Consider the following 15,946-nt stretch of genomic DNA (forward strand, 5'->3'; position numbering starts at 1 on the left):
TTCCCACACTTTATTTTCCTCGTTTTAAATTCTAAAACAATTCCAAACACTCCCCTTCCCATTATCGCTTTAGCTAGAAATCCGATTAGTTTGAAACTATATTCTTGTTTCCTTATGGGTCGACCCTATCTTGCCACTTGTACTACGTAGTAGTATAGATTGTAGTGATCAATAATTATATATTTTTTTTTATTTGGTCCTTTGCAAGCAACGAAAAAAAGCTATTTCAACATACTAATTAGGAGTAATGAAGTAAGGGAGTCATGAACAAAGTCAATTCTCAATAATCTTTGCTATGCACTTCTTTAGCACATTGCAATAAGAAATTGGCTCGAAGTCTCCAAGGCCCCTGGCCAAGCCGTTTCAAAACCAAAGTGATAAACGTCACATTCCCACCTGAGGAAGGAATAAAGTATAAAAAAAATACACTACTGCATCGCAAACCTCATGTCCAACAACACTCCAAGCAGATTTAAAAAATCCCACAATGTAACCCTCAGGAATATGAACTTTTCCACTATCCATCGAAAATAACATAGTGTGATCCTCATCGAGAGTAATAGGCTGACACAATGCCTCATTACGCCCTTGAGGCCAAGTGAAGTTCATAATGTCTGAGACCTCTAAAGTGAAATTTGGATATGGAGCAGGCTAAAATCAAGAAGTTGAGTTTGAGCTTGGCTTAATTCCCTTACTGGAATCCTGTAAAAGAAGACATATATTTGAGGTTTTGATAAAATGCAGTATGCATAACTTTATTAAATTTATAACGATTCAATAATGACATGTCCTTTAACTAATATCCATGAAATGATAAATAATGGAACAATTACAGCTTTTTTCTCTCTTGAGAAAATTACAAATTTATTTGTGCCTACATCTTTCAAGAATAGAAATATAGCTATAAAGTCAATTTACTCAATTCTTTCATCCATATTTCTTGGAAATGAAGAAAAGTTGGGGAGAGATGAGAAAGAGAATGAGAACATTTCCCAAACATAACCTATAATCCAAAAACTTCTATCAAACCAACCTCTTTTTTGAAAAACTTTTTTTTTTTTAATCTTTTTGAGATGTGAAATATTTAGTTTACTATCATTTTAAATGAATCACTTATCCATTTTTCTACTATGTGTTTCTTCTTATATTACAAAAACTCTCAAATATAGAAAATGATTTCAATTTAAACTTTGTGAGGCCATTTAAAAGTAAAGATTTTTTAACATTTTGCTCAATTTATAAGCATGATTGGAAAGAACACGAATCCATATAAAAATGAATGGTAATTTACTTAAAATGGAATTGTATCAATGGAGATATGACCAAAACAAAATCAACTTTTACATAATAAAAGATGTGTGATCGCTAAGCATAAGCTTAGCATCGCACAACTCTTGCTTTGCGATTTTATTTCGGTCATATCTCTGTCAATGGAACTTCGATTTAGCTAACTTGATCGAAGATCTGAAATCTTAATCTGAAACTTAAACTTCTAATTTCTTCTCCATTATGGAGTTCTCCATCTCTAACTTTGGCATTGGAGCAGTTTTTTTTTTTTGTTTTGCAATTCTCATTTCCCCAAATTATAAATTTAATGTTGTTGTCACATGGAGGTCAAGTTTGTGTTTCCTGGTCGAGGCATCAATAAAAAGAATGTGAATTTTTTTAAAAATAAGAATTATAGTAAAATAAATGAGTTAAATACATAAGTTGTAAAAGTTTATGATGATTATGTTTTTATATTATTATTCTAATAGTTGTATTGAAAAATACGGATTGTTATAATTGGTATACAAGTTAAGGGTTATAAGGTTTTGTAGACTCTAGCAATGCAAGGTTAGCTTATTGATTTAAAAGTACATGCTAGAATATTAAGTTTGGAAAATTCAAAAGGTCGTGAATTTCTTTCTAAATAGCATATTCTATGGTTGTCCCATGAATCATAGTCAAGCCATGTTTTTTTTTTCCTTAAGGGGCATATGGATTGAGGTTTTTTAGATGTCCAGGAATTAAGGATGTCTAAAAATTATATGTTTGGAAATAAAATTACTGAAAATCAAGGATGACTATATTTGTTTGTGCATGGGAAAACAATGTCTAGGAATAATATGTATGAGAATTAAAGATAAATTGTATTTGGTTGCGTAGAAAATGTTATCAACTTTTTATGGGAATAGTAATACACGTGTTTGGTGTTGCATGAGAATATTATTAGATTTCACCTAAGTAAATGTTATTTTTGTTTAAATTGTGTTATCACTTTTAAAATTTTGTGCAATTATAAAGCATATAACTAATAAAAAAAACTTGTCTTAATTGATTTCAAATAATTAATTTGTGCAGTTTTATTTTTATTATGTAATTATTAAAAACAACCTTAAGCAGTTAGATTATATTAGATTATATTTTATTCCAAAAATCAAATATAAATAATATCAAAATATAAACAAAATAAGCATTTATATCATGTCAATATTCGTAGTTACAAATAACAGTATAGTGCAACACTCATTTAAAATGAGGATACTTCGCAAGCAATAACATGGTAGCTCAAAATAAAGAATACACATCATTTGATAAGGGCATCAATATATATATATCGTCCATGTATAATATATTATAAAATCTCTTATTACGTAGAAGATATTACAATATTCCCACAGTTTAAGAATGAACGTCTTTTGTAGAACCCCAATTATGAATTCATATCTTTCGTCATGTGGAAGATTAAAGAAATAGTCAATCTGAGATTGGTCTTTAGTGATAATCTTACCCACTCTTACCCTTTGTCAAACACTTAATCTATCTACCTTTCTAATTTCACTAACTAATGAGTTTCGATGTGCTTCTCTTGTAGACTCTCGTTCGGCTACCTGTCGATAAAACATAGCAATTTCTTAAATGTCATCATTAACGCTTGAAAGATGACTGCTTGTAACATTCTTAATATCATTCACTGCAGCCACCAATGGTCCACACTTCTTGTTCTTTTCTTACTATACCTATTTGATGTATGTGCGGTAGATAGTATATTTGTTGTTGCTTCACTCATCGAGGTAGGTCCATCTGCTTCTTCCCCTCCAACTATTAGTGGATCAAGCACATAAAACCCATCAATTTATCTCCAAATATCATTGTTGTCCATTTCTCGCTCTACCGCTCCAAACATGTCAGCTGGACCTTCTGCACCAAGTCCATTTGCTCTATCTTTTCCAAAAATAATGGTTAACTGTTTGTAGAACGGAAAATACTTGTTTCTCAGTCCCTTTGCATCTGAATGACTCCGTGAAAACAAATATAAATAAACTTTTAATACATTTCAACAATAAACATGATAACATTACAGGAGCAATAAAAAATCTACATTTACCTTTACCCATTCATCAAATATATATTTTTCTACTTCTATACACTTTTCTTTATCATTCAATTCGAAGCCACTACAATTTGGGCCTAACATTTCGGCTATTGCGTCGTACTGCTTCTTCAATGATTTAACTCCATACTCTATGTATGGTTCAGCCTTAACTTCACAATTGGGAATTTTTTCAGCCATCCATTTATCTATTTGATTAAGAAACTATGGTTTGAAAGTACCATTATCAACCTTCCATGTGCCAATGTTAGATAAATCCAATAAGCATTCTACTAATTTATCATCTTCTATCTTACTCCACATGTGTTTCGACCTACTCGAACCAGTTGTAGATTGTTTATTGACATCCATATCTATGATTCATATCACATATTTGTTGAAAACAAGGGAATTGCCCTGGGGGCCTTTTTGTCTTTTAACTGTGCTATAGGGTTTCCTACCGTTATATTTATATATATAGTCTCCCTGTATTATTTGTATCAGAAAATTACTAAGAAACATTCTATATTGTGTTTTCCCCCTATTATAGGGTTTTCCACGTAAACTATTGTGTGCCTCTATTCTCTTTTCTTTTATTACTTTTCATCATGGTACTAGAGCATGAAGACGAAACCCTGGCCACTATTGAGGAAAACTCAACAGGAGAATCACAAGTGCTATCTGGCATCGCAACCATTGATATAGCCATTGTCGTAAAGACTACTAAAGAACAGTACTTCCAGACGGTCCTACCACATCTTCATTAGCCGACTGGAGCAGCCCAACTCAAATGACCGGCAACCAGCAAACCCAGCCAACTGACTAGATCAGGCATCAGACGGACCCGTGGAGCAACCAGATGACTTCCGGCGGCGTGCCTTAGACGATCGGAAGTCGCGACGTGCCTTAAATGATTGGAAGCCAGACGTTGAGCGGCTTTCAGCCTCGCGCTGAGCTGTCCACATTCGAACGCCAGCCGGCTGGCGATTTCCAACCCGCCTATCCGGATTTCGACCGATTGAAGCCCTCTGAAACGATTCCAGTTGCGCACGTGTGGATCCTCTCAGCCGTGACCCAGCCGATTCCAGCCGCAACACTTTTATCCCAATTGCTGTCTGTACCCAATCCCAACCAACGTCCGCTGATCACAACCGTGATTTCTGCCTGGTACCGACAATCCTTAGTCGTATCTATATCTTTAATCTGAAGATTGTAATGTTACATCTCAATTTCGATGAAGTTGAATAATAGTGTTTGTCTACCCATTGTTAGGAAGAAATTAATTTATATCTACGGTACTTTTTTGTTAATGTCTTTTCTTTTATTGTTTTTTTGTGTGGGGGTGTTTTTTTGTTTTTTATAAATAACTATAGTTTGTTTAAACATTTGTTTAGGAAAATCAATGATCGGTCTATTTTGAGGAATGTGTATAGTTAGGGTCTTAATTTTTTTTTAATTAGTATATTATTATTTTATTTAAAATGATGTTGAAAATACGATAGATCAATCTATTACATGCATATATTCATTTTGCATAATAAAAAAACATGTAATCTTATACCTGACGAAAATTTTAATCATTTTATGAATAGTAAACTAAGAACTGGAAGGATGAAAATAAAAATAAAAATCATTACTTCGTTCAAAGAGAATTAAATAATTTTTGTTTCAATGATAAGAAGTAGCTTTAGTATAATATAAAATCAAATTGGTAAATTAATTTTGTTGAATTTTAAAATTTGATTGTATAACCAAACAAAAATTATCATAAAAATTTACTTTTAATAAACAAACAAAAATGTTATAAAAAAATTTACTAGCTATCTTATTTTGTCTCTGTTGCTTATCGTTTTATTTTACAAATTTCATCTCAATTACATCACAATATTTTAATTTTAATCATCCAAGTATGTTTATTTTTCAAAAATCTTATTTCCACGTTATAAATTATGTTTCCAAGATTCTCTACCACAATTTTGTTATTTATATTTTGGTTTGAATGAAAATATTTGTTTTGAAAAAATAAAATCGTTATCAAGTCACGGTTTTAATACAAATTAGATTGTTTTATTTGTTGTCGTTGAACAGAATGATTCAAAATTATAATAAAGTTCTTGAAAATCCATAATTACACTGTTAGATATAGTTCTTAATAGATACATTGTATGATAAACAATAAATATACATTTTTAGACACTTTCTCTTTTACTTCATGAAAATTATTTACATGTTAAACTCAATGAAAAACAAATTCTCAATCAAAATTTTAAATTTTATCATATAAGTTATGTCGTAAATATTGTAAACATTTTCAAACCACGTATTTATAATTAGTTAGATTGAAAACCATTCATTTGTTGTTTCCCTCCCTCCCTAACTATTAGGAAGAAATTTCTCAAAAGAAAAAAAAAACTATTAAATTGAGAAAATTAAAACACATTCTCAAACCCAAAATGACGTTTGCCCCACTTTTTAAAATATAGAAACTTTGACCTTTTGTCTACTCATAATAGTTTTACAAAATCACACCCTTATGTATTTTTTTCTCTGTTCTTTCTTTTCCATTCTTTCCCGTTTCTTCTTTTTCTTCTTCGTCATCCAGTGCGACCAACTTCGACAAGACCAGGCGCCAACTTTGACGAGTTCATACGAGCAGCTTCGATCGCCTTTTCTTCTCTCTTTCTATTTAGTTTGTGTTGCAAAGCTAGCCCGAGTACTAGAGAAATAGATCGTGAGAGATGAGAGTAATTTGTGAGAGAAAACGGAACTATATAGTTCATTGAACATCTTTTTACTCGAATTTGACCTCAACAAATGGGCAAATAGGAGTGTTCGTAGGTTGAGTTTGAAGTACTTTTTAGACCAAATCAATTGTTCGACTGTAAAATTCTTCAACCTAAATAACCCTTATTAAAAAATGAAACCAATTCAACTCAACTATGAAATATTTGGGTTACTAGGGTAATTTATTTTAATTATTGTTATAAAAAAGTAAAACATTAATACGTAAAAGTTTGATTTAATTATTTTTATATTTCAAATTAAGATTAACAACTCAATTTCAATTTATATAATGTAAATTTTCTTTCAAAACGAATAATAAACTATTTTTATAAATTGTTAAAATGAACTTTCTAAAAATCGTGAAATTAAATAAAAAAATAAATATATGTATATATAATTGTATCATAATTTTTTTTTTTTAAATTTTAAAGAAAAAAAAGGTTTAGATTGATTTTGGTCAAGTGAACTATTAAACCAAGCGAACAAAAAAATATTTATTTAAACCCAACCCAATTAAAATTGCACGATAACCCAATCACAAATTTGATTGGTGCGGTTTGGATTAGATTGATTATTTTTTTTGACCGAGTTTTTTGAACACTCTGAGCAAATCCCATTTTTTCCCCCTCAAAATTTTGTCTATCTAATAGACGAATTAAGGATGTTCATGGGTTGGGTTGAAAGAATTTTTAGATCAAACCCAATTATTAGGTGGTAAATTTTTTCAACCCAAATAATTCCAAACCCAACCATAAAAACATTTATGGTTGGGTTTGTTTGGATTAGTCGGGTCATTTATTTAAATTTTTATTATAAAAAATGGTAAAATAACGATTTTTTTTACATAGAACTAAAAAAGTATTTTTAAGAGTATAAAAAAAATAAAATTAATTAAAAAATAAATATTTTAAAATTAATAATAAGTTCAGATTGATTTAGACTGATTCAAATTATTTTAAGTAAAACTATGAACAAACTGAATTCAAAAAAATTTCATTTATTTAAATCTAATACAATTGAGATGAGTTGATAACTTAATCAAAAGTGCACGGATGGGATTGAATTGATTGATTTTTTTTTTTTTTTTTTTTTTTTTGGACAATGGAGGTTTTGGACACCCCTAAGCGAACCAAACTTCAAGCCCAAGAGAAAACCCCAAAACCATCCCTTTTTCTCTCTCAACAGCCACCGTCCGCTGACCACCGCTCAACCGAACAACCGCCGCTGCAGCGCTATCCATTTGCCGTCGTCTTCGAGCGTCAGCCCAGTCGCCGTCGCGCCGCGCCTAGGATCGTCGCCGGTGCCTCCGTTTATCTCTTGTCCTCGCGCACAGGTCGCCGACCGCCACACAGCACGCTTAGGCTTCGTCGGACGCTGCTACAGTGGTTGGAGCTTCTTCCTCCAGTCTATATCCTGTCTTGTCCAGCATGGGTATGGTTAAAATTTCGAGTTTCTCCCCTTTATTTTCGTTACCATGACCCAATTTGGTTTTACCCACTTCGTTTTGGAGTTGGATACGGAGCTTCAAAAGTTTCAAACCAACAAGGTTAATTCACATAGCTATAGGTTAGGGTATTTATTTGAGTTTATATTGACTATGTAAATCGTTCTGCATTTTCTATGGCTTTTTTCGTAAAAATAGTTACTACATTTTTTTTGAAACTTACTGTTTTCTTGTTATGATTGCTTAGTAAGTGAAGGACGCAACAGTTCAGAATTTGGATGTCTTTGTTTAATAGCTCTTCAATTCAAGTATTCCCAATACTCAGTTTTGCATGTTTCGTTCTATTTTGTTTGTATATATATAAAATTCATTTTTTGTTGCATAATCTTGTTGGTTAGGTCGTTGTCATGAAAAAAAGAGAGATTATAATGACTTGTATATTCAGTACCGGGTTAGGATTCTGAGAAAAAAAACTCATTTTATTAATTTTTAAAGCATTCTGGACCCAAAATTTAATCAAACCCACCATCCACTCAACCAAGGTTTTCGCAGTTTGCATAAATATTGTTGTTGATAACGTAAGTAAAGTACTTTCCATATTGTTTTAAGCTGTTATTTTAATGGTTGCAAAATTATCATTTTTGGATTTTTGTTGTTGAGTATGTAAAGTATTTTTTTCTTCTATTAATTATAGTTGCAAAAGTAGCTAACAATAACAAGCAATTTATTTTTTTAGAATTCAAGGACGACAATAGTTGTACAGCCTATAGAAGATATCTGGTTGTGATTTTTTTTTTGGAAAACGGAAACAAAGCTTTTCATTGATGTAATGAACAGAGTCTAATGCTCAAAATATATAGAGACATCAAGTAATAGAGATAAAAGATACAACAAAATATAATAACACAAAATCCTAGGATCAAGAGATGCACCCGATTATCTCAACTAGATTGACACAACCATAGCATCCTTATCATATCCCAGTATGGCCTTAGTTTGATTGTTGTTGGAAGAATGAAGTTATATTCTCATATATTAAAAGAATGCTTGAATTTCTTTATTCACCATAAACTCATTTGATACTAAACATGGAGACAAAGTTTGCCACTTAGAAGGAAAGAAATAAATGACCGTGTGTAATTGACATGTGAACAATGACAACCAGACCTCACGTGTGTGTTTGTAGAATTGTTTCCATGTCGATGAATATAATTTAAAGAGGAGCTGATGGATTATGCTGAGGTTGTTGTGATTATGAGTAGGTGTTGTAATTGGTCATTTAGGACATAAATTTTTTACTGCAGCTGATTGACCTTAATACACTATTTTTAGTTGATACTGTTGCCCTAATATGTAGGAAATTGGTATGCATCATAGTGAGTTGTGGCGCTGAATTGAGCCATTTTCTGTTACTTTGTTTGTTAAAAGAAATAAATATTTCTAGACTTGTAATAAAAGTTGTGAGAACTTCTACGTTTATATGTTTTTAGAACTTTGTGAGAATGCTAATTAACGTGTGGATTTGAGAGATTTCTAAGTAGGCAATTTGTTTTAAAATGTGCATCAATCATACCTATGTTCAACCCATGCTAGTAAATACTCTATTCTTCCTTTGCTAATTTTCAAATCGCAGTTTTTTTCTGTTTGCATGATACTTTTGAAAATTGATGGGTAGAATTTGATTGATAATTGATAACTACAGAAATGTAGCAAAAAAGAGGTATCATTGTGAGGAGTTTGATTCGAGATGTTTCTGCCTTTGGGGCCATGTCCTATATGAGAAGAGAATTACTGAATTCCTCAAGGTTGGGAAGGACAAGGAAGCACTATAGTTACAGAAACTCACAAAGAGCTAAGCAGAAGTGAGAGGATGTTCAATGTTCCCATCGATATGAGGTACTACTAGCTAGATAACTTTCACTTTGCCTCATTATGATTGAATCTTTTATCCTAAGTCGCTTTTGACATGCTTACGGGGGATGAATTATGATGGTATTAGAGCGTATATATTCCCATCATATCAAATTTGTTGCATGTAAAAATAATTTGTTCATTTTCTTCTCATTTCCTCCTCTTTTGATACTAAAAAAAAAACAGCGAAAGTATATATTTTGTGATAACCATTCTGATTCTTCTTGTCAAAATAGGATTAATTGATGATGGCAATCACGTGTATTGACAGGTTAAAAAAATAACTTTCTATCAATATAATAATTTCTTTCACATTTAACAAACTGGCATGAGATGTATTTATTGACAATGTAAAAGTGTCATAAATATGCATTGTTCACCAACGTTTTGTTAATTGTGTGAAGTTGATACATATGTTACTTGTTTCAAATTTTCAATGAGATGATCGATGCTGTCGACTTAGGTATGCGTGAATGGAACCTTGGGATTGCTAGTTGTGTAGTTGGTCATTAAAGTGTTATATTAAATATAAACATAATATCTTCCACGCGGGTTCTTGAAGTGTTATCTTATAGTTTTTAGGTTCCCTGGTTTCCATGGTGCCGATGTAGGTGCTATAGATAATTTTAGATGGCGACTTCGTTGTTTTGAGGCATCATACTTGTAAAAAAAATCATTAGGAACTTAAGAACCATTTTAATTTTGATATGATTGTTGCCTCTTTAATGTACATATATGTTGATATTTATGTTCACCTTTTCAACTTCTTGGGATCCATCGTCTTGCACATGTTGATGTACTCTGCAAATAATATATGCTTTTGAAGTTATTACAGGTTATTCTTCTTATAATATATCGAGAGGCATTTGAATATCATAAGACCTTGGGCAATGGTACGAAAATAATTTTTAGTGACCAGTATTTGCTGATGTTAATTATTTTGATAATCTTCTATATTTTTAGAAAACTATATTTATAGATTCCTATTCAGTCAAATAGCCAAGTTAGTTTCTATTTTTGCTCAAAATGAGGGGGGGTCTCATTGTGGTGGAACTTATATAATGTTTGTGGGTAATTCCTTTTCACTACATCCAGATGGTGGTAGAAAAAAGCAGCAAAGTCAGGGAGAATTCACTTTTTCACCACGAATATAAACATTAGATGCTTCTTGTGGAAATGCTCATTTACAAGGTATTCCTCATTACAAACTCACTATTTGTTCGCATAATATTTATTGTATGTGGATACAACGTAGTCGGAAATGGAGCAATTTGAGTTTGTGTAGGCATTGTGAGCTTACGCTACTACAAGTATTTTTTTTAAAAATGTATTATGTTCACTTATTTATTTGCAGTTGACGAGACAAACTCACAGTATAGTCAATTGGATTTTGACGAGACTAGAGTTGAATATGTAAATTCATCGGACGATATATATGATGTCTGTTTGTTATCACTTAATTGATTACCTATGCATTATGTATGGAAAACTTGTTAGACATATGATACTTACCTTATTTGTAAAAACGTTTTGTTGATTGGTTAATGGAAATTTATTTGTTTGTTACTTTGCATGATTTTGTTTTGATGAAAATGTCACTGAAAATATGGATATTTGTTATTATATGATTCTGGTTGAATAAGAGATTGAGATATAGGTTTTAATTTCAATTTTGGCCCTGTTAGCTAGCCTTGTGCAAATAAACTCTGGGATTGTGTTGTAGAAATATTGTTGGTTTGCAGGTGCTAGGTAATTTTAGATAAGTGAGTCAATATATATTAGAATTTCCTAGTTCGTGGTTTGCAGGAGTTGTGTAGAAACTTGAAACAATGACTTGGGATAAATAGTAGAGGAGGAGATGGGAGGTTTGGTTTTCAAGTAGGTTCAACATTTTCCTCTAACCAATGAGTTTAAAATATTTTTTGCTTCTTGTTTTGAATTAGAATTTTTAAACAAAATACAAAGTTTCAAATTATATGGTACATTTTTTTTTTCTGTTTTGTTCTTGTGAAGTTTTTGTCACACCCCTTGTTTTGGAGTATTTTTTTTTATATTGCCCAGCTGCATGTCCTTTCATTTTTTAAATGGTAAGGTCATTAAGAAAAGAAAAAAAACTATACTTGATAATATGAATTCTAATGACTCGTATTATTTTATTCGTTAAAAGTTTAATCAGATGAAATTGACATAAAATAACTTATGGCCAGTGAGTATTGGTGCAACTGTTTTTTCCCTTCCCCTCTCTCTCTCTCCAATTCGTTCTTTGTCCATGCTGCAAGGTGTTTCCAGTATGATATCTGCCTGCGACGCCAAAAATTTGGAAGATCAACAACTGAAAGCACAAATCAATGACACTACTGGTATGTGGGTTTTTTTTTTTTTTGGGGGGGGGGGGGGGTGTACTTATGAAGGCCTTTCTATATTGTTCTTCAGATAATTGATTTCATTCACGTTCATTCTATAGTTCTTACCTTATGTAGGTCATCTTATGGACAATCACAGTCAGGGGCCTCGATTGAATATAGAGAACCCGACTTTTGAGAATCAAATGTCACAAAAGGTTCTTGATCGGGTAAGGGTGGAATCCACAAGCACCTTATCAGGTACCTTGGTAGATGGTGTAGATGACTTTGCTTCTGCTGGTGTGGCTGTAACTAAGGTTAAAAATGAGATGTTTAATGACTTCAATGAAGATCTTGATCATGTTCCATTGATAGATCGACTAAGGATGCTGCTATCAAGGTTCCACATTTTCTTGGTGATCATATTTTCTCTATCTGTAGTTATTTGTTTCTATCAACTTGGTATTACTCTTTTCCCCCATACTTAGACAAGAATGTAATATGACTTGATTGAATCTGGTTCTTTTTTTGGTTGAAATAATGTTTTAGTCTTACTGTAAAGTTCCTAAACTTTCAATTATTTCAATTTAGTAAATCACCCAAAATTAATCTTTACCACTAACTTCTCTAGTTAAATTTAATAACTAGGATAAATAATATAACCCACATAACTGTAACAATATAGTTCTTAACTACTTAAATTTAATTAAAAATTGTCAAACAAATGAAGCTAGTGAAATACATATCTATTTCTTATAAAAAAGAAGAAAAGAAGCCAGTGAAATAAAACTCCCCAACAATTTCATGTTTTAACTTAGTTGACAACTGATGATTTTATTATTTTTATTATTATCATCATTTTTTCAGAAAGAACATTTATGGTAAAAGTTTTTAGTTATATAACTATATATTTAAAGTTGAGAGATATAATTGAAAGCACAAAAGCTTAGAGATTAAAATGAAATCAAGTCGAAGTTGATCACAAAATTTATTTGGACGGTTTCTGAATATCCTTTTGTGAAGGATTAGACTTTCTCTGATGTTATTTTCTTGTTCCCATTGTAGGCGAGCATTGGGTTTGACAAATCATGTGGAGGTAATTCCTTGCTTTTCTGTAATTTTGTAGCAAAAAATCTGCAATTCTAAACATCATAGGTAAAATCTCACACAAGCCCAATGTCCTCGACAACTTTAGTTTCTGTTGTATGATAGTGAAGTGACCAAGACGAAAGTGAAATTTTTAGAAGTAGGACTCTGGGATGTGAAATTAGGCATTGCTAGGTGCTTCTTTGTCAAGTAGAAATTTATGGGTCAAAGTTGAAGGTGTGGCGGGTGGGCAGCAGTGCTCTAAAAGGTAGAAACGTCTATTGTCATGAAGTAGACTAGGGAAAGTAGAGGATTTTCTTTTAAGCTTCTTGTGGTTGAAGAAGTTTGGGGATAACAACTCAAGAGTGGGTCAACAGAAGAAGGGGTTGAGTCCCATTTAGAGGGGCTAGACATGGGTCATGAGAAACGATGGGCCAACAAAGGAATATTTCACTAATTTGATTGACAAAGGAAGGTTGGATAATCCCTTTCTTTTCTATTTGGTATGAGAGAAGTTTAAAATCTCCTTTTGGGAACTCTCTCATGGAAGCTTAACACATGGCCTCATTCATAATAGGAGTCCTTTTATATTTCTCTCACCAAGTGGTAAGTGGTGAGGTTTGTGCAAGAAAAATGCTAAAACTCAAGATCATATCATATTTCCAGCACTTTCCCCTTTGCCCCATTTTGTTCCACTTCTTGCAATATTTGGAAATTAGCCCTCCTTAGAAGGGTGTTTGAGGTAAAGAGTGGAGTTGTGAAGTCTGAGGAATAGTTTAGTCATGGGCCCACAATGTAAGGAGCTAACAAGGTATGAGATTGATGTATAACCTTACTTGAATAGGATCTATTCTATAGGTTGTACATCTGTGTCCTTGAGTTCTAGTATGAGATTGATGCTTTTTTTTAGTTGTGGGTTTGTGAACCAAACAAGAGGTGGAGTTGAACAAGGAGTGGAGTTAACAACTCCACCCTCCAACTCCAACTCTTGGGCCAAACACCTCCTAGAAATTATAAAAATTTGCTCCTCATCGTCCTTGAAGGTGACAATCCTTTCAGATGAGAGAAGTTATATGGCTTTATCTTGAAAAAGCTTCATCTTAGTTTTTGTGGCTGCAAAAGAATAATAGAATCTTCAAAAGAAAAAAAAAAGCCTTGTAGGGTTTCATGGATCACACCTTTTTGTTACTCTTGGTGTGAATTTTGTTGTTCTTGCAATATTTTAGGTCATCTATAATCATTGAAGCCAATGAACTAAGTGAAGGGTATTAGAAAAGAAAAGCCGAAACGAAATAAGTAAATGACGACCTTACTTGAACATGATTTGTTCTATAGGTTGTACAATTGTATCCTTGAGTTCTAAGAAAGGAAATAAATAAACGACTTAGAGGGAATGAGACCTACCAATGATTTTATATCCTACTAGTTTCCTTACAACAAAACTTAGTAGTTCTTGTGAGATTACTTGAGGTGTGCACAAGTCTTAGACTAACAAATATATATTTCTTTCTAGCATTTTTTTTTTTTTTGGGGGATAAAACAATGTTGCTTATCTTTGTGCCAAATTATTCCTTATTAGGGGAAAGGTGTGATATCCTTCATTGACAAACCTTTTGTGGCTTTAGCCGCTGTGATTTGACAAAAATTGCACATATATCGATAGAATTTATGAGACTGATAAGATTGAAGAGAAGGGTGGGGTGAATAATGACCTAACCAGGCAAGGAAGCTTTTTGAAAGATTTACTTTTGGAGTCAATATCAAAGAAGTTGTTAGATAGCATGGTGTTCCATCTCAAAACTAATTGGCAATGAGAGGAGTATCTATGTATCTTATAAACATTGTGAGCTCCCTTAATATTTTCAATGTTGGATCCTCAACAAGCCCCCTCGAGATAGTGTCTCTTAGGTTTCATCGTTCTTGGAACGGGCCCAAATTTTGTTTTTGGACCGAATGCCCATTTGAAGTTCGTGGGCTCTGATACTAATTGATAACAACAAAATCTCCATCCATTTTCACAATGGTATGATATTGTTCACTTTGTGCATAAATCTTCATGACTTTGCTTTTGGAACCACCCAAAAGGCCTCATACCAATGGAGGTAATTGTCTTCGCTGATACACCCCATGATCATTTCCTTCCTTAACCAAGGTGGGTCTTTGTTTACACTCCTAACAATCCTCCCCATGAACAAAGTACAACTTTGGGCCTTCCCTTGAACAAATCTGTCCACTCCCAACCATGAGAGAGCTTTTTCTCTAAATCTCGAGGCACATCACGAGGCTCACTAAATTTCTTTGTTCAGGATCCTCCACATAGCTAGGTTTAGACCATGATTCTGATAAACATCGTGAGGTCCCTTGATTTTTTCGATGTTGGATCCTCAAAAGGAGTAGCCTATGAGACTTCATAATATAAGTTCCAGTGGCTGAAGGAGGGAGAGAACTCTAGTTCTTTCTACATATGGACGATGGCTTGGAAAATCAAAATAATCGTCTCATTTTTGGAGGGCTGTTAGGATACCACCTAACAAGGAAACTTAAAGAACACAACGATAGTAATATATTGCAATTCTATGAGAAGTTTCAATATAACAATAGCCTTTTGAGAGGGTTCTCACTCCGACTAAATTGATCCCCCAAAGGGCGTCCAACCCTCTCTATTCGAAACAAAGACATCCCTAAGTGATTACCACAATGCCATTACTAATATTATACCCCAATATAACCCTAACTAATACTCCCACATTACCCTGTTCTTCAAAGACACCTTGGTCCAATACAAACGCCAAACAAAAAATTACGCACACCTAAAATCAAAATTAGAAGGAACATTACAAGGAATGCTAACCCAACTTAACATAAGAAGAGACCATTGAGCAACCCAATGCTGAATGGCATTACAACTTTTTTTTTTTTTGCCTCTAACAAATGGGCCTCAATGAATTCATTAAAATCCAGCCCACGAAGCTCCTTTTTTCTTTCTTTGTATATTCTCACGTGGCTTGATATTCCACCTTTTCA

The 15,946-nt window shown here is 32.8% G+C and overlaps 1 protein-coding gene across 47 annotated transcripts in view; it reads left to right on the plus strand.

The window, feature by feature from the left end:
• Positions 1 to 7,170: 7,170 nt before the first annotated feature.
• The window catches only part of LOC120067269 (uncharacterized), a 38,596-nt gene continuing 29,820 nt past the window's right edge, over positions 7,171 to 15,946 (plus strand). For 9 of the 47 annotated variants that reach the window (XR_016525142.1, XR_016525143.1, XM_090307874.1 and 6 more), the window contains exons 1-6: positions 7,171 to 7,570; positions 9,286 to 9,479; positions 10,590 to 10,685; positions 11,774 to 11,854; positions 11,975 to 12,236; positions 12,902 to 12,932. Coding sequence is in view for 38 of the 47 variants with exons in the window: in XM_090307874.1 (XP_090164000.1) it covers positions 11,785 to 11,854; positions 11,975 to 12,236; positions 12,902 to 12,932 (363 nt within the window). In the remaining 9 variants the exon portion in view is untranslated. Of the gene's footprint in view, positions 7,571 to 9,285; positions 9,480 to 10,320; positions 10,388 to 10,589; positions 10,686 to 11,773; positions 11,855 to 11,958; positions 12,253 to 12,901; positions 12,933 to 15,946 lie in introns of those variants that run through there. The other 38 variants (XR_016525144.1, XM_090307853.1, XM_090307879.1 and 35 more) reach the window with 20 other exon arrangements.

Source organism: Benincasa hispida, chromosome 12 (assembly GCF_027475165.1).
Source record: "Benincasa hispida cultivar pf3 chromosome 12, pf3_genome.v1.1, whole genome shotgun sequence".
Taxonomy (NCBI): Eukaryota; Viridiplantae; Streptophyta; class Magnoliopsida; order Cucurbitales; family Cucurbitaceae; genus Benincasa; species Benincasa hispida.